This window comes from Vitis riparia, chromosome 2, assembly GCF_004353265.1.
Source record: "Vitis riparia cultivar Riparia Gloire de Montpellier isolate 1030 chromosome 2, EGFV_Vit.rip_1.0, whole genome shotgun sequence".
NCBI lineage: Eukaryota > Viridiplantae > Streptophyta > Magnoliopsida > Vitales > Vitaceae > Vitis > Vitis riparia.
The window spans coordinates 6,574,091-6,593,506 of NC_048432.1; the positions used below are offsets into that span (position 1 = coordinate 6,574,091).

The 19,416-nt window shown below is 31.5% G+C and overlaps 1 protein-coding gene and 1 long non-coding RNA gene across 2 annotated transcripts; both read right to left on the reverse strand.

Annotated features, from left to right (window-relative positions):
* Nucleotides 1-579: 579 nt before the first annotated feature.
* Nucleotides 580-18,353, reverse strand: LOC117929869. Its single transcript, XM_034850296.1, has 7 exons — nucleotides 18,225-18,353; nucleotides 18,026-18,112; nucleotides 17,717-17,929; nucleotides 17,432-17,578; nucleotides 1,922-1,975; nucleotides 1,498-1,647; nucleotides 580-1,128 (listed from the first exon to the last, which is right to left on the reverse strand). The coding sequence occupies exons 1-7, from the start codon at nucleotides 18,351-18,353 to the stop codon at nucleotides 748-750; spliced, it is 1,161 nt and encodes a 386-aa protein (XP_034706187.1). The 3' UTR covers nucleotides 580-747.
* LOC117929161 lies at nucleotides 3,115-7,085 on the reverse strand. Its single transcript, XR_004653704.1, has 5 exons — nucleotides 6,761-7,085; nucleotides 5,484-5,681; nucleotides 4,959-5,037; nucleotides 4,304-4,396; nucleotides 3,115-3,392 (listed from the first exon to the last, which is right to left on the reverse strand). It is a non-coding gene; the product is annotated as an uncharacterized LOC117929161 (long non-coding RNA).
* Nucleotides 18,354-19,416: the final 1,063 nt, after the last annotated feature.

Here is a 19,416-nt window from a genome sequence, read left to right on the forward strand (position 1 = left end):
ATGGATTAGCTAAGAATCGGTTGAGGTAATTATGATTGGCATAAAAATGGTCTTGTTTCTCTCAGTCCTTTGTGTGCTCAAGTAGTGCATATGTCTTAGTTAATTCTTGACAACAAATGAATACTCAAACATATGAAAGCTTCCAATTTAGTTGATTTTATCACCATAAGGTACATTGAAATATTTGTGAAAGTTTTTTAGGACAATAGGACAAGGGTAAAATTGAAAACAAAATGAAGATGTACTCAACCAAAGAAAAGATTGACCTTCTAAATAGCTTTCATGGAAAGAAGGAAAAGGGGACAATGAAAATGAATTGTAAAAGTGGTTATAGAACTAGGCAATTAGTTCACTTGGGTCTGTCACCCAAGCCTTTCAAAGCTGTAATTTTCTTGAATTTCCCATTTATGTTGTTTGACAAGAATATAGTTAATTTGTTTATTTTCAACCAAACTAAGAATTAGAGGCATGCATTAATCTCTTCTATGATCCAATGGCCGTTACATGTAATATATTTCTAAAACATTAACAAAATAATTAGCTTTTCATTCCTTCTTTTGAGGAAACATCATGATACGCTGATGGAATCCTACCATTTATAAGAATCTTAGTTGTTGTATCAATCTTAATCATCCATATACAATGACCTTTCTTGCGACCAATCTTTACCACAGACTTGATATGCTAATATCAGTAGGTTCTATAAAATTTAAAAGCATTTTTTTCTTCTAATTAATACCATCATATTCATGGACATTTATCTGAACGGCCAGGACCACCATAAAAGAAATAGGTTCCGAACTTAGACTTGGTATCTTTTTGGACTTGTAAATCATAGCAGGAAGGACTAGTGATAAGGGGTGCAAGATCGGGCGGGTTTCTGAGAGCGTTGGATTCATCTATGAGAGCAAGATTTCTGAAAAAACTGGATTTTCCAAACTTGTCACCAGGGAATCTGCCACTTCCCATTTTAGTTGCAGTGTGATGCCCTCCTAAATTTGAATTGAGGATCTCTCCACCCCAAGTTAGTGTGGTGAGAGTGGCACCTGAACTAGTGATGATGGAGGAAGGCCAATATCCTAGATCCTTATCTTGAAGCTTTACCCACCAATTTCCACTCTGGATGTCCTGCATTATTTTTCATTGTGCCAAATAATTAGGTTCATGACATGACATGTATTTTTCCTAAAGTTTGAATTGAAGTTATGACTTGAAAGGGCCAATTCTATCATTACCAAACTTTTGTTTCATATCTGAAAACAATTTTAGTAAAATCACTCTATATAATAAAAGTTGCTATTGAACTTAAAAAAAAGAAAGATTTTATTTAACTTCAAAAGAAATCAACTCAAAAGTACTAGTCTGTTGAAAGAGTATTGTTTAACATGCATATTGAAATTGAATGGCATGCACTATATGCACATATATATGAAATAGAATCTCTGAGTAAATTGTTCCATATTCCACATATATTGCTTTAGTAGGTATCTGCATTACCTTGTATATAGTAATGGTGATGTAGAACTGGTTGGTGCCGTACTCTGAAACTGGTGTTATGGGACTACCAATGATGAAGTCACTAGATGTTTGCACGAAACCGGGGCAATCGAGATCATAGCAACCTCTGGTTCGGCCCAGACTTTGGTGCTGAAAACATTAGCATATTTCAACATACCAAACATATTATCTCATTCTAGAACAAAGTCTGTCTATGCTACTAGTTTGACTGAGTTGTTTTCCTTTTCTTTTTTCTTTTTCTTTTTTTGAATAGGCATTGCGTATAAATAATTTAGCTGAGTTTCCCTGAATATAATAGAACCAATTCGAAAATTATTAAATTACTTTTCATCATGGAAAATTAAAAAAATTATCCATATATACATTAATGTTATCAGTGCATTAACATTAGAGGCCTACTTACTGTCCAGTGCAAGAAAAGCCTTGTCTTAGTGTCTTTGTATCTTCTTCGATTAACCTGGGAATTAACCATCAAATAGTCTATAAATCATCCGTATGTAATATATTTAAGTTCAAAGTATGATCAAAATTGTGAGAAAAATATTACATGACTTATGACATATTTATAGTCACATCTATTTCTTTCAACCATAGCAAATTGTAATAATAGACAACAATCTAAGTGATGATACTACATGCGACCTTCCTATGCCAGATGATAGAATTCCACGCCAACACATGCTTTTGCTTTTGTATATAGGAAGTTAAGATGATAACCACTAGCTTAAAATTGTAATCTAGTTAAGACTCCACCTATCACAAGTCACATTTCGCTAAAACACAAATTATTTTTGCTTTAATATTGCACAACATGATAATTAAGTGATCCTTTTCATAAGATTGCCCTATCAACTAAAAGTTCTTATAACACATGAATTCACAATATAGTCAAAAATAAACTTCATATGTTCTCAACATGAACTACAAACAAAAGATTTGAGTTAATAAAAAAGTTGAGGAACCACTCTTCCTTTTAAATGAAAGATCATCTTGTTCCCTAAGTGTTTAGTACTACAAGAATTAATAACAAAAACTTATTTACAAAAATCTCTACAAACACCCGGCAAATTAAGAAGGAAAAACACATTAGTGCAACCACTACAAGAAAAATGAGAAATAATGACGTTTTTTATGCGTCAAGAAAGGCAAAAGATGACGCTTCTTTAAAGCGCCCTCTTCGGCTCTGTCATTATATGTGTTAGCCAACAATGACGCTTCTAGGAAGCGCCATATTTGATAAATGCTTTTAATGATGCTTAAAGAAGCGTCATCTTTAAATAATGTTAATAACGACACTCATAAAAAGTGTCATCTTTAAACATATTCTAGTGAAATAATTTTTACAAAATTAGTAATCTTGATACTTATTGGAATGTCATCTTTAATAAAATTGATCAATGACACGTTCAAAAGTGTCATCTTTGATTTATGTTAACAATGACACTTACAAAAGTGTCATCTTTGATCATTTCATATTAAAAATGATATTTATATTCTATTGTTAAAATAATGATTTCATATATAATTAAATAAAAAGAAAAAAAAACTCAAAATCAAATTGAATATTACTAATAAAGATATCTTCAAATATTGATATATAATAACCTAGTTCAAACCATTAATGTAGCTACTTATATACAATAATTGCATACAAATTTGTAAATTACATCAAAATATTTCAAACAACAATTTCTAATTCTTTCAACAAGAGTACAAATGTGACTACAACAATTATTAAGATTTATATTCTACAAAAAAATATTGTTCAACCTTCAAATGACTAATGATGCAATCTTCATGGTGGTTTTCGATCAACATCACCTCCTTTAACAAATTGGGTTCTCTTCTTTTGGCAAACTAGTTTCCTTTGCATCCTATAAACAAATATAGGAAGAATTAAAAACTCATAAATTATACATGTAATAATCAATAAATACAATTGAAACAATAACTTTCATAAAAATTTGAAAGGAAAAAAAAAAAAAAAAACTAGAACTAATATAAAATGAAATGAGAAAATTTTTAGAAAAATAAATGAGTTAGAAAAAAATAGTTAGAGCTTATCACTTGAGGATAAAATGTTGTTCACTAATTAAGTAGAAAAACTTTATAATAAAATAGTGATTCCTTAGTAAAGAAAATAAAGTAAAATCTTCAAGAGTAACATATTTCCAAATATGATATAACATCAAAAAGTTAAAAATTAATGAATCACGGTACACCAAAACAACAAAAGGATAAATGAAACATAATATAAATAACTAACCAAAATAAATGTTCTACAAGCAAAGCTGTGAACATAAAAAATTCAAACATACAAAGGACATACCAAAGAAATACAAGACTAGGTGGGTGGCTTCTCTAGAGATTCAAAAAGAAGGGAGAGGGAGGGGGGGGGGGGGGGGGGGGGGGGGGGGGGGGGGGTGGTTTATCATTAATTTTCATGTTATATTTTCTTAAAAATTTTCAAATCCTGAAATCATGATAGGTTAGACTCTAGACATGACATTTTTTTCATCAACTTTTTTATAGGTTGTTTTTTAATAAAAGTAAATTAATTTTTTCATTCAATCATCACTCATCTTTTTTTATTGGTCAAATGGAAAAAAGGAAAAACAGAAGAATGATATCTTTTTTAGTGGTACACTTCCATTGATATCCTTTGTTATGTCATGCAAGAGCATTCACACACAATATTTAGTGCATGACAGAACTTGGTACACAGGCACATTCGCCCAAAAAAATAAGTTAGAAGAAACAAGACATCTTATAAGTGTTAACATACCTTTTCGATGATAATTTCAATCACTAGAGACATAGGTACCTGCTTCTTTACTATTACATCTCCCCAAAATGGAATATATGAAGGTATTGATACCTGTGGAAAAAGGTCAAATAAGAAATTATCTTTTTACCATATTTTCCTTTAATTAGAAACAAATAATTCATTTTGCAAAAAATGAATGTACAATACAAAATTCTTAGAGAGGAACACAATTGCAAAAGTAAGACAATGTAGAAGAAAGGAAAATCTAAGAAAATGATAATTATTTAAAAAAAAATCATGTATACCTTGTAGACTGTTTGAGTAGATGTAACATGTAATTTATAGGATGAATTTTCTGTATGACTAATTGATTTTTGTCAAGCTTAAGACTGGTACTAAATGAAATTAAACATCAGTAGAAAGCCTAATTTTTTAAAAGATAATAGAAAAAATTGAATGTGCAAACAACTAATCAATGTAGTAGATATTGATGTTTAGTCCGTTGTAGTTCATCCTTCCAGAATACCAAAAAAGGAACCTGTATTAGGGTATTGCTTTGACAAGAAAAAAAAAAAAAAAAAAAGTTTCACTGAGGAAGTAATCTCTGAAACCCATTCATGATGAATGACACTACGCACAACAAGGAAATGAGATGGGAATGGAATAGTAGTACCTGAAGGCTCCAACGTTAGAGTAGGAGAGAATGTCAAAGTCATTGGTCTGAGAGTTTCTGAGCATCACAACCAGTGCATCTGAGCAGAGAGCCACAGTTGAAAAAAAATGTTAATTAAATACTCAATATATCATGTGGTGATTTTATTTTCACTTTGATTTTTTTTAAATTGAAATTTCTTTTAATACTTAAAAAGGTGATAAAAGCATATAAAAAACATAGCAATATCTAGATTTAAATTGTTTAGATATGATTTTATAGGTTAAAAACTGTAATAATCCATTGAAAAAAATAGTTAAGAGATAATGTAATTTTTAACAAAAACATTATAGGGGCTTGTACTATATTTTTTAACAAATACCATTTTTATAGCTTTTGGTATAATGCGTACAGATTTAATTATAATTTATAAAGTAACCGTTGTGTAAATTTATAAATTCATAATATCATTATTAAAAGAATTAATAACACACAAAATAAAAAAAGAAAAAAAAAAAGAAAAAAAAAAAAGAGGAAAACCCTAACCTAATTTAGATCCATTGAGCTGATAATTTAAACCCGCCATAACCATGAAAATCCAAAAGAAATTGTACTAGATAAGTAGAACCCAAATAAAGTCTTCTCTATTTGTTTCCTAATTTGAGTCGATTTGATTCAACCAGTCAGCCCATTCAATTGCCAAGGCTTGCTATCAACAGACCCAGTTAAAGAAATCTCTATAACCTGCAAAAATTCAGCAAAGGAGTTACAGATATGCTTATAAAAATGTATTTATAGTACACAGAAAGACATAAATGCATATAATTCGGGTTTTGTTTGTATCTGATTGGCACCAAGAGAATTTTTACTGAGGAAAAATACAAATCATAGGATGGTAGGGAGGAAATCTAAATCTAAATAAAGACAAATGATAAACCCCCCTCAAGCTTCACAATAAATTCCAATCAATCTAAATAACCCTCTGGGAAAACAAACTGAAGCCAATTAAATATGTAATAAATTATAATCAATATTAGTCAATCCTCAAAAAAATGTCTTTTCCCCTAGGAAAATTACTTCTAGGGAGACGAACAGCACCAAATCAAGTTTGGAATCAAATAAAAGCCTTTTTCCCTAGGAAGATCACTTTCCAGGGAAACAAACAGAACCCATTTAAATTTACAATAAAAATGCTATTTTTCGTGGGAGAAACACTTTGCAAAACATTCAAAACCCAATTCCCAATACATATTAACCCTCCAAAATGCTATTTTTCCCGGGAAACAAACATGACCGGACTAAATTTGCAACGAAAGTGAATCCTCCAAAAAATGCCCCCCTTCCTCCGAGAAAAACCACTTCCTAGGGAACCAAACAGAACCCATCAAATTTGCAATCAGACAAAGCAACAACAACACAACCTAACCCAATCACCACTCCTTCCAGAAATAAAGAAAAAAAAACAGATAGTTTCAGAAAGTACCATGACTGTTGTCTCCCTCTAAAAACACCCAATCCCCATCATCACCACCCAAAAGAAAAAAAAACACTAACCCAAATCCTCAGAGCCACACGATTTCTCTCTCTGAAAAAAGCCCTCTCTTTCTTGTGGAAGCGAAAAACAGTGTGTTTGTCTGTTGGTAGTGGTGCGTCTTTTTTTCAGTTGGGGTAAATTGTGCAAAACCGAAATCAACCCCAATAGATTTCAGAAACAACAAATTAAAAGAGTAAAGCACAAAAGGGGGAAAACACAAGCAATCTTCATACAACCCCTAACATTAGATAAACCCAGAAAAAATAAATAAATAAAAGCAGAGAGTTACCATAGAGCATCTCTGTTTTAAGCTTAGAAAATGTTTAATGCCATTGATAACTAGTTGGCTAGTGGTGGACTTCAAGCTTCTCTATTTCGACATTAGTAGCTCTCAACGGCTATGGTGAGAACAAAGAAATGAGAGGCTTAGGGTTTGGGATGTGAAGTTATTGATGATGATGAGGATAAAGTTATGGGTTCTTGGGGGGTTAGGGAAATTGAAGATGGCTGAGAGTAAAGGCTAGGGTTTTTGAGATAGTTAATAGCTTTTTAGGGTGTGACTGTCCATAGATAGAAGATAAATGAGGGTCTGAGAATTTATAGATTTTTAGGTGATACGGCGGGTGTGAGAATGAAATTTTAGAGGGAATTGTGTGTTTCGCAGAAGTTTCACACATGTATATATAATGTTTTAGAACATGGTGCTTTAAAAATGTGACAAGGAAGAAATTATTTATTGACGCTTAAATAAAGCACTAAGGTCTCCAACATTCTGCAATCAATGACGTTTGTAAAAGGTGTCATTGAATAGGAGTGCCATTGCTTCCCCACAAAGTGTCATTGTTAATCAAGCCTTTAAAAAACGCCAAGATATATGTTGCCACTTAGGTTAATATTGACGCTTTTAAAAAACGTCAAGGAAAAAAACGTCGTTATTCATGTATTTTGTAGTAGTGAACATATGCCATTTTATGGTCGAAATGTCTTTAAAACCATTGCAACTAAGTGACCATGGCCTCATTTGGGATGGCTTCGTCCTTTTAACTTCAACTAAAAGCTAAAGCCAAATTCACAACTTTTAAAAAGTAATATTATATAATAAAAGTCTTATTAAACATCAAATAACTTCTTGCATGAGCCGAAATATAGTTTCTACATAAAGTAACATTTTATTGACTTGCATATTAAGCTCTTTTGAAGTCATTAGTTCTTTGAACAAAAGTAGCCAAATAGATATAGAAGCTCCTATCAAGCTAAAAAAAAAAAATAGGTTTTAGCTATTCAAACAAGGCCTGAATATGAAGCTATGTATTTAATGGAACATGAACAACAAAACTATAGTGAGTGATTACAATAGGTTATCATCTAAACTTCATGTGCAAAACTAAATGCATATATCACTGAGATTAAAATTTAAAAAAAAAAAATACCTGAGTCAATTTTAAAATTTCCATGCCTCCAAGAGTAAGTAAAGATATACAAGCCTTATATATATAAAACCAATTCTTAAGGATGAATATAAATTTTTAAACGAATTATAGTGGAAATATACTTCCACCAATCAAGTTAATCCTAATAGTAAAATTTTGATTAGAGAAGTAAATACATTTTCATTGAACTTCTCCACAACAAAATAACGACAATTGAATGATCTAAATCAGATGCAGAATTTAAATGCTTATACAAATTAGAACACTAAAATATAAATTAATTATTGGATTGTTCTATTATTTGGAAAGGTTACGAGTAGCCCAGGTGGATCCCTTAGTGGGTTGGCCCAAGTATGAGATTAGTATTAGAGGGAGGTTTTTTACCATCTAATCATAGTATCTCCTCTATCTCTCTCCATCTAAATCAAAAGATTTGAGAACTATTCCAAAGAATAGTTATTGAGCCATGGATGTTTTATGGGTGATTTTAACCCCACACACCATGAGCATTCATAGGCATTTTGAAGTATTGAGGCTATCCAAACATAAATTAACTTTGAGGATGTATGAAACACTTCCGACAGTACATACTTTCTTATTAATGAATAAAAAGCTTTTAATTATAATATATTTGAATTTTCCCTCAACAATTTTCAATTTATTGTTAGGATAGAGTCATTAAAAAGTATGACATAATGTAATAATATATGATTTTGTTAAAATTTATATTATGATTTTGAAACACTTACATCACTTGCATTGTACATAATTTGGGTGCATTAGAAATTATATAGAAAATCTAAGTCATGGATTCCTTATAAGTTGATGAGTGGCTTACAAATGACTCATGAACTTAGATAATCCATATGAGGTTGTAATACACTATCTCCTAATTGGAGAGATGACTTTTTTTAGTCATCAAAATGGGTTTCCCATGGTGAGTACACTAATATGTATGGTTACATATTGGATGGGACTTATGGTAGATCATGACATTAACTATCAAGTAGTCATGATTTTACTATGTTACTATGTTATATGAATTATCAACCTTGAGAGAATATTGAACTAGTGTTGAGTTCTTCATTAACTTTGACCTACCAGTGAGATCTTGAGATAGTCATATTTGTTATAGATTGTGTCATTGTTGATTAAGGTAAGTGACAACAAACATTCTGGAGACAAGCACTATGATATCTCATGATAGACATGAGGTATTCCTTTAAGTGATCATGAGGATTTGTGATCGTAAAATTTGTGGAGTTGCAATAATTCCATTAGTGGATTTAATATACGCTCTTAGTAAGATAGAGCATGTTAGTTGATCACATAATAGGAGGATCTAAGACTCAAGGATGATAGAGGTAAACTCAAAAGGTTGATAGCATATACCTCATTAAATTATGGACAACAGTTTATGGGGAGCTTACATGTGGTTGTTAGTAGGTCACGTACCTAAGAAATTGATTAAATTGGATAATCAATTTATTTCTTAATTTAATTTCATAGAATGTTGGAGTGCAATTGATTCTCTATAATGGGATGTTGAGTCAGCTTTAGCTACTATTTTCCTTTGGGTCCTAATAGTCTTCACTCAAACTCACACTCCTTGGTGACATATTATCATGAGTGATGTTTGGGTTTTTATTCATGTGTGCATAAAAGTATTTTAGTAAAAATACAAGGTTGTACAAGAGCTTATAAATTGTCTTTCTAAACTAAATTAATTAATTAATCAGAGTCTAACGAAGCTAATTAATTAATTAGAACCCAATGATTTAGATTAAGTAACCCAAGCCTAAGATGCACTTAAGTCACTTAAGCCCATAAGGAGGTTTATATAAACCCTCTTAGGGTTAGAAACTCAAGCTTATTATTGTCTTTTTAGAGAAAGATTCAAAGAGAACCCTAGCCTCCATCCCTCTAGAGAGAAGTTTACCCCTTTCTATTTCCAAGATCCAAGAAAGAGCTATCAAGAATAAGATTTCTATGTCTTTGGGATCTTTCTTCATCAACTAAAATAGATCAAAGAACATTCAAATCGTAGGTATGTGATCTCTATTGTTTTCTACACCAGAGAATAAAGTTTTGAGGCTTATCTAGTTTTCCATTGTGCCTATGATCTATAGATGCATGTACTTGTTAGACATCTAGGGATTGGACTAGATTTATCTGGGGTATTCCAACATTTACGATTCTTATCCTTTAGGGCAAATCATGGGACAAATACTAAGTTGGCTAAAACCTAAATGGTAAAGTGGTTATACCACAATATCAAGGCAAGTTTTGATACAAATGTGGTCCTATCATTCTCAACATCTTTATATCATACTTCAAAATTGTTGAAAGCATAGGAGTAATTATAGGAAAGATTATAAGAGAGATTATAGAAAAAAAATTAATTGTTCAAGAGATTGTCAAAAAGATTATAGAACAAATTATGGGAATAATTTTTATTTTTATTTTTTATTGTTATAGACTTATAAATACCTTTATAACTTTATTCAAGATATATTAAAAATGTGAGATGAATTTTCATCTTTTCAAAACTCTTCTTGTCAAGATGATATCAAAGCATGGTCGTCCTAAAGCAACATCCCTCTTAGATGCCTAGTAAGTCACTTTCATCTCAAAGTCTCCTTAGCTAGTTACTACTTTTTTATATTTCTTTTATCTTAAAGTCTCACCATAATCTTGAAACTTGATTTCTTTCTCATACACCATAGATAATGAAGTGCCAACAAAAGACCCACTTTTTGATAGCCCTATGATTGGGAAGAAGAAATAAACAAGTCTTGACTTTGCTTTGAAATAGTATGAAGGCATAGGTATTTAACAATATATGCTTGTGAGGGTACTTGGAGTACATTGGTTGAAATATATGCTTGTGAAAAATACACCTCATATTTTTGTAATTTGTCAAAATTTTCTCTCTTATCAACAAAGCCATATATTAATTCAACAATAATACTTGGAATTAAAGGGCGTATAGGAAGAGTTGAATATCTATCAACCCTTGACTTTAGATTTGGAGATGTATAAGTTCCACTAAGAAGAATTTCACATAACTAAATTCATTTCTGGCCTTCAACCAGAGCTTGAGCGTGTATACTTAGAGATCATTTCTAATGAAAAAGTGCCTATTACTAGAGAATCCTTTGCCCATGTTTAACATGTCATCCTAAATCTACCTACACTAGACAAATCTGAAGCATTAGCCTTTATTACCCTCCTTAGTTGCTCACCTCTCCACTTGAAAGTCGTGGTGGATGTGCAGGTGATACAACCTATGGTGATAAAGGAAGCCGTGGCAGCAAACAAAGTACTCAAGCTACCTTTAAGGGGGAGATACCCACTACTCTTTTTGGAGCAAATTACATTTTCAAGTTGTTTTATCTTACAATGCATGAGAAAAGAAAATAAAATATATAGAATGAAATTACATATTTCTAGCTAGCATCTGTAGGAAAAGATTAAGATAAATAAATGAGGCTTAAGTTGCAAGGATTTCACACTCTGTATAGCATTGAAATTTGCATTAAAACCTTAAGTTAATCACCTTAAACAAGATAAAACATCCTATTGTATGTGTGCAAGGTTAATTTCTTAATAACTAGAAATTCTAGAATATGGGGTGTGACAACCCTATACCTAAAGAACCCAAAAAGAATGGTGATTTGATCCCAAAATAGCATATTTAAGCCAAAACAAATTCTCCTGTGAAGCATTCTACACTTTCGTCTACCTCCACTACTTCTATGCATAATTTAGGTAATACCTGTCTTTAACCTTCAACTACTATTCCTTTTATTATTGTTTTTTGTGCATTTAATCATATGATGGGTAATTCCTTACTTCTTTCCAATCTTTCTCATCATTTACTTCATCCTTTGTAACTATTGCAATTAGTTATAAATATCATATTCATGGGATTAGAACAATTACTACGTTTGATTTTACACTTTTATTTCCTTGATTTCCCTTTCAACATATTGTCTATTTGCAAACCTGCCTCTCACTTGCACTATTCAATCAAATTTTATCCTTCACATTGTATCATTCAGGATATAAAAGAGTAAAAGGACGATTTTTGGGGGATTTGAAAAAAACTGCTTCTAGCCATTGCACAAGTCCTTAGTTATCCATACTACTACTCCCCATAGTACTGCATGGCACTATCATCTTGGTGACCCTTCCTCTGTCAATCTTCATCAATTGGTTCTTAAGACAATTTGGACTTTCAATAATGAAATATTTTGTTGCTAAATAATCTATTTTCTTGTAGTGATTGTTAATCACGTGTCCTCATCTTTTAGAGCTTTCTTTACATCTCTTTCTTCAATTACTTTTTCTAAGTCTTACAATAAAGTTTTTTCTCATCATGGCTGAGGGAGAGCAATTAATGGAAGAGAAAATGCATGCTTTAAAGCGAAATCATAACTAGGATCTTATTCCTAAGCCTACTAATGTTGTAGTTGTTGGCTGCCACTTGTTATTTTCCATCAAGCACAACCTTAATGGTACAATTGATGGATTGAATGTTTGTTTGGTAAGAAAAAGATACACTTTAACTTCCAGCCTTGACTTTATTGAGACTTTTTTCCTGTTACCAAACTAAATTTTGTATGGGTTATCGTATTTTTACAGCAAATCAAGATTGACTCTTCACCAACTCAATGTAAACAATGCATGTCTTCATGGTAACTATAATCAAATAGTGTTTATAGTTCAATCACCTAGGTTTGAGTGTAAGGGGGAGTATGTTTGTCCACTAAAGAAGTCTATTCATGGACTTAAACCATCTCATGTACTTTTGAACTTCATCGGCATATGTTGATCTTGAAATTCATAGTAAGAAGGTAAGAGCTTAACATTGAAATTATGATATTTTATGAGTTTTCTCATAGAAAGAAGATTACACCGAACACGGAACGTAGAATTCAATGTCAAAACTTCTGAGATAGAAATTGAACCCTTTCCTATAACTAATGATAAAGATCTATATGTGATTTCTCACTTTTTGCTTCCCTAAACATAAAATGTAAATGGAAAACAAATTTGACAATCTAATCATAAGATCAAAAGCCCTAGAATTAATGATCCAAGGGTTGGTTTGTTAAATAAAGTATGGGGTTGTTAAATAAAGTATGAAGGATATTAGGAAGGTCTCCAGATTCTATGGTGAAGAAAGAGGAGTTTTTAAGCTAAGATTGTTCTTAACTCGTAAACCTATACAATTATAGTAGTTGCTCCTTGGTGAAAAAAAAAAACATATATTTCTTTGCTTCCTCCAAAAATTGTCTTTATACAAAATAAAAATTATGTTTCTTTTCTACATCTGCTGGTACTATAGACTATTAGTAGTACACTTCCACTCATTATCAGCATATAGATCATATTCTTGCTAGAGTCCACTTAACATGGGATAATAATTGGTGACAGAAATATTCCCTTGTTTAGTATCATGACGTCTAGTCCTAAGTTTAAATTGTTGAGTAACCTTGCCTAGATTTATGCAATCCTCATTAATAGTCTCCCACAACTCCTTCGTTGTTAGTGAGAATAGATAAACCTAACTAATCTCTAATTCCATGGGCTTGATTAGCCATGATATTACCATGGAATTTTTAGCATCCCACTACTTAAATTTTGGATCTCCAATCATCAAATCTTGTTTGATTCATCAAGAAGACCCATTTTTAATGTTCCTTCCAAAACAAATCCACAAATGAGACAATAAGTGAAAATATATTAAAATATTCAATCTATGGCCGTTATCTATAGAGTAGGATTCCTTAACTATATTTAAATTTTTAAAAATAACCTCCAAAGTAATGTCAAACTTTTATTAGAACTAAGAGCTATGAACAAGATTCTATCAGAATTATTATAACAAACAAACCAACGGATATGGAGCAAACTATGCTAAAAAAATTTACCCTAAGAAAACCTAATGCTTAGCTGCAATAAAGGTCAATTGAGACAAAGAGGTGAAAAAGGAAACAAAACATGAGAAAAGGTTCAAAGAGGCCCTTAAACATGCTTTAATACCATGAGAATTCTAGGTAAAAAAATTGGCTTTTATATTCCACTAATAGTGGTACATCAGGAGGGTTGAAAATGATGGCTTAATAAGAATTCTAGGGTTTTCAAATTGAGATAGATATTGAGAGAGAACAAGAATTCTCATTATTCCATAGATACAGGAACCCGATTCACTTCAATGGGATCTTTCATTCATATTTCTTTCCACTAGGAATGTGCCTTCCTTTGTTGACACTAGAGGAGCTACTACTATCATGGGTTTAGTATTCTTCACTGACATGATGGGAACCAAGACTGAAAAACTTACTTGATAAAGTGAAGAATAGGGATCACCTGTCTTATCTTACTAGATGTTTCGTAGTCCATACAAGCCTTTTCCACATAAAAATGAAATTTTTTGTTGCAATAAAAGTAGAAACAATGAGAATAATTTAAACATAGAAAATCGGTAGTAAATGATAAGACCTTAAACATAGAAATTAAAAGTTATTAAGATACAAATAAGGAATCTAATAGCTACATAATCATACAACAATACAAAATATTTCCAACAAATTTAATTTCCACATAGAAGTAAGTTGTATCCAAGTATTGAACAGGCTTGCCAATAAGCTATTGTCACCAAACCCAAGATCTCCTACTATATGACTAAAGCATGCTAATTTATGTCTAGTCTATTAGACAATAACAAGTAGGAAACTAACAAAATATTTCAATATCTCAAAGGAACCTTCACTATTGTCTTTATCTATGCAAAACCATCATGTCTCCTTCTTAGAGCGAGGGTTCCTTGATGTAGATTGAGCCTCTTATCCTAATGATAGGCAATCAACCTTAAGTTATTCCATCTCCCTTGGACAAAATTTGGTCATCTAGAGCTCCAAGAAAAAACACACCATCTATTTTTCCATCATGAAGGAAGAGTACCGGAGTCTAGTCCATGCCAAGAATCCTTTTAAAAGAATTGTGAGTTCCACAAATTTAAACACTAGTTATCTAGTGTGACAACAATATGCATAGAAAAGACTATTTACTCATCTTAATTTTAACTAAAAACATACAAGCATGTAGATTAGAGAATGAGCAAATAGAATTATCAATTTAAAATTTTTGAAATTAAAAAAAAATAGAAAATGCTCTAAACCTTAATTGTGTAGTTTTATAGTTGTAAACCTAAATTACATTGTTTTACTTCAATTCTTTGTAGCACCTATGGGTAATAGTCTGTATATAGAGAAGAATTGTGAAGGAAAAGTGAGTGTAAGGGAGGGAATTTTATCTTATTCTACTATGTATCTTTGTTTTCTTTTCCTAAATTATTTGTTACCTTTGTTTTCTTTTCCTAAATTATTAATTTGTTGCAAATTCATATATTTCATATAATTTTGTGAGATATTTCAATGTGTCATGTCGTCCATATTGTATGTGTCATTGTTCTATGATGTTGCATTATTATTTAGATATGAATTGGTATGAGGTATTATGGCTTTCATTTTGTGGAGGCAGTTCATGGTATGTTTACATTGTAGAAATCATATGGTTTATAACATTGACAAGTAATATTCGAAGGATGGATTAGTATGTGGGGAGTATCTGTGATAAGCTGCAATCATTATACTTGGATATATTGTTTGTGTGGAACCTTAGATCCTTGGGTGACAATCCCTAAAAATCTCGAGGAAGACACTCCAATGCGGGTGTATGAGGTTGGTCTTATGCCTAGGTTTTAGTCCCTAAGACACTGGATTAGTCCTACCTTTGGGTTGTTGTCTCAAAAGACATAGAGTTTGTCCTATCTTTAGGTATCAGTCCCAAAAGATGCAAGATATGACTTGTCCTTGAGTGGTAGTCATAACAATGAAAATAATATGTACATTGGTGGGAGAATGGATGAGGCTAAGTAAAGATGGAACCCTCTATAATTAACTTTTATTTATATGTAAGATTATTGTGTATTTTCTAATGATTAAAAAAGTTAAAATGCATGTTGCTCTATGCTCATTTTAGTTTGATTCATTTTTAATGACATACATGGGATGAGCATAAACTTTCTCACTGAGCTATGAACTCACCCTATTCTTTCTACTCTTAGTGCAAGTTGAAAGCCACTTGTACGTGGGAATTGATGTTTGAGCTTTAGATATGGTAGTAATTGGTTATTGTTTTGTTCATATTGAGAGATCTTTTTAGATTTGTCTTTGTATTATAGGATGGCTAAATCATTTTGGAAAATGATGTAGTTTATGTTTTGTACACTTCTAATAAGGGTTACTCTTAGTGAACCACGAGGTTTTGGCATGCACAAAGTAATGTTGTACAAGTTTTCATTATGATAAATGATAAATAAAATGCACTTTGTTGATTATCTATATGCTAGGTTTTATATCAGAATTGTTTCTCCTTATACGTATCTCCACATCCTTATTTTCCACAAATTTACCTGAAACTCATCATCTTATTCTTAGGTTTTGGAAGCACTAATTGAGTCTAGCATTTATAGGATTAATCAGTGGATCCAAAATATGAGGCATAGCACATCAAAACCTATATATCACAACTAAACATAAACAAAACACAAGAAGATTATAAATAATTTGATAATCATAAAAGAAACAAAAATCAAATGTTGTGGAACCCGCTTATCCATAAGGAAACAAAAAATATGACCAAAGGAATTAGGCCCAAATGCTCCATAGTCGTTTATTGGGAAATACAAGACAATTGTACAAAGTTCAAAAATCCCACCCAGATCTGAATAGAACAAAGACTACACAAAAATAAATAAATATCCCCTGAAAATATTGACAATATTCATCTATTTTTGGAGAAGGAATTCATTAAGTTCAAATTTTAGATTTAAATAGGATACATAAATTCAATTTATTTTAGATCTTTTCAAAACTTATTGTAGACTTTCTCCTATGGATATCATTCATTTTGAAATACAAATCAACCACCCTAGCAAAAAGGATTAGAACTATGGAATTCTGATACTACAAGTAGGAAATATATTAGATAACAGTTTTATTTTTTGAACCATATATAGCAGTAGGGAACAATATAAATCCCTCAAATTGGTCTTACTGCTAGAAAAAATAATCTAAACTACAATAATTCTACACTCAATCGTCTAAATAGGATGGCAAGATCTCACACTAGAACTCTGGTATGTATGAGTGGTTGGGCTCATATCTACTAGCCCAAAATTTTAATCCAACCCGAACTCTCATCATAAATGGGTAAATGGATAAGCCACATAAACTTATTAACTTACACCCAGAAATATAACATTGTAATTGAATACTTCTTAGTAATATAACCTTATTAACTTAAGAAATTTACCAAAAAAAAATTAAGTTATATAGTTCAAAATAAACTTTATACAGCCCACATTCATTTTTCTGAATGAGAAGCTTGAGACAAAAATAAAATAAAACAAAATAAGGCAATTGTTGAAATTTCAGGGCATAATAGGAGAGGCATACCATCCATCCTGCCTCAATAATGTCTGTGTTTGCTATAACAGAAACTCGAGCTAGACTGTATTCTTGATCATTCGTGTAAGGGTTCCACACATTTATTCCCGCTTTCAGTCCATGGAAATTGAGTCCGCTTACAGATACTTGAGCATACTAGTCCATCCATATATTCATTCATAAGGACATAACTAAACAAATGAACTTGAAAGGAATGCATCAAATAATAAAATTCTTCAGTTAGAAGAGAATTTGATCATTGAACCATAAACACAACTAGAGTTGAAAAAGCACCTCACTATAGGAAACGCCTTCTAAAAAGCTGTGATTACGTGGGGTTGCAGATGGATTTAGCGGCACAGAGTGATGGTGATGATCATGTTTTCGGGTTCTACGAAAAATAGGAATCGTTCCCTCTGGGCACTTTCCATGACCATGCCAAGGTTGAAAAAGCTTTGCTTGGGAGTCATCTGCTTTAATTCCACTGGGATATGAACTGGGTTTCATCTTTAAAATTACATTAAGTCCCCCTGTAAGAAAGTTTCTGATTGAAAATATAACATATATTACTTGTAGGGAGAAAAAAAACTTTAAACAGAAAACCTGTATTGTGTGATTTTTGAGCAGTGGATGATCAAAAGCAGGCTGCTGGTAGATATCAACACAGTCAATGGCGTCTCCATCTTCAATCTGCAAGAGTTTGTAACCTTTGAACTTTCAGAAAATTAGTCATATAATAAACCAAACAAAAAATGAGATGAAAGAAAAGAAAAGCGACTGAGGAGTCAATATATATAATAACCTGTAGTGTTTTGAGTGTTCCTCTATGCAGTATCACTTCGACAAACGGAAGGCTCAGTGCATTACCATGGATGGTAATCAAAAGAAATATCCAGAGTGCAAGTTTGGTGCTGCGGCTGGCATTAGCCATTTCCAGATCAATATCTCCTTTTTGAATTGTACTACTGGGATATTAATTAATATTAAGTCCATTGTCTTTACCCAGCTGGAAAGTTCCAGGAAGATCTAGTAAGTTTTGACTTATATATTAATTTATTGTTGAAGAATATGATACCAACGTAGTCAACTTCGATCCTTTTGATATTTCCATGAGGAAAATTATTATTCTTAATAATTACATCCAGTTTTTTAAACGAATTTATAGATGCAACTGGTGTCAGATTTGAAATTCTTAATTATTATTCCCATATAATATATGTAAACAAGCTTTCCCTTTTTTTTTCCCAAGGAAATATATAAGCTTTTCTTAGTTACAACAAATATGGCCTTTTGGCACTAATTAATTTGTCACTAAAAGATAACACTATGTCAGTTGTAGATTAATAATTACATTGGTGATTTTTCAAAAATAAATAAATAAAGATTAATAATTACATGTAGTTCAGTATGGGTTCAATTTACAATTATATTTTATAATAGATTAGGTATTCTTATTCTTTTAATATTAGAATTTTGCCTTCTTCATAAGGTTATTAATCCCATTTTAATTTTTTCTATATTGACCCCTACTTAAAGGGCCCACTAGGAGACGATGATCCCATTACAAATCGAAACCAATAATGAAACCACTAACTTAAATGGTGGAACAAGAACAAAGTAATGTAAAGGCAAAGAAAGACATGTCAATAAAGCAAAACTAAATTCAAATCAAGAGGAAAAAAATGAAAATATAAAAAAGTAATAGTGGTCTAGGTCTTAAGGCTGAATACAACTTAAAAGTAACAAAACATCTTAAAATGAAAAGGGTACTAAGACCCACAATCTAAGGATAACTAAATAATGTCAAAGGGGCTATGGGTCCTAGGGCTCGCTCTTGAGGACTAACCCTAGCCTTGGCTCAACCTCAAGAAGATCTATAAGCTCCTCATCAAAAAAAAAAAATAAATGGAGTAAACAAAAGTCCAATGAATAGTCATGATACACAAGTATTAAAATGGTCAATACATATTAAAGATAGTTTTCAAATCTATATA

Bases quoted from the DNA above. Each gene is read 5' to 3' on its own strand.
- LOC117929869 (XM_034850296.1), bottom strand. From the start codon at position 18,353: ATGGCTAATGCCAGCCGCAGCACCAAACTTGCACTCTGGATATTTCTT. The intron at 1,976-17,431 runs GTATGCCTCTCC...GTTAATTCCCAG, and splicing joins TTATTGAGGCAGGATGGATG to GTTAATCGAAGAAGATACAA. The intron at 1,129-1,497 runs GTAATGCAGATA...AAAATAATGCAG, and splicing joins TCACCATTACTATATACAAG to GACATCCAGAGTGGAAATTG.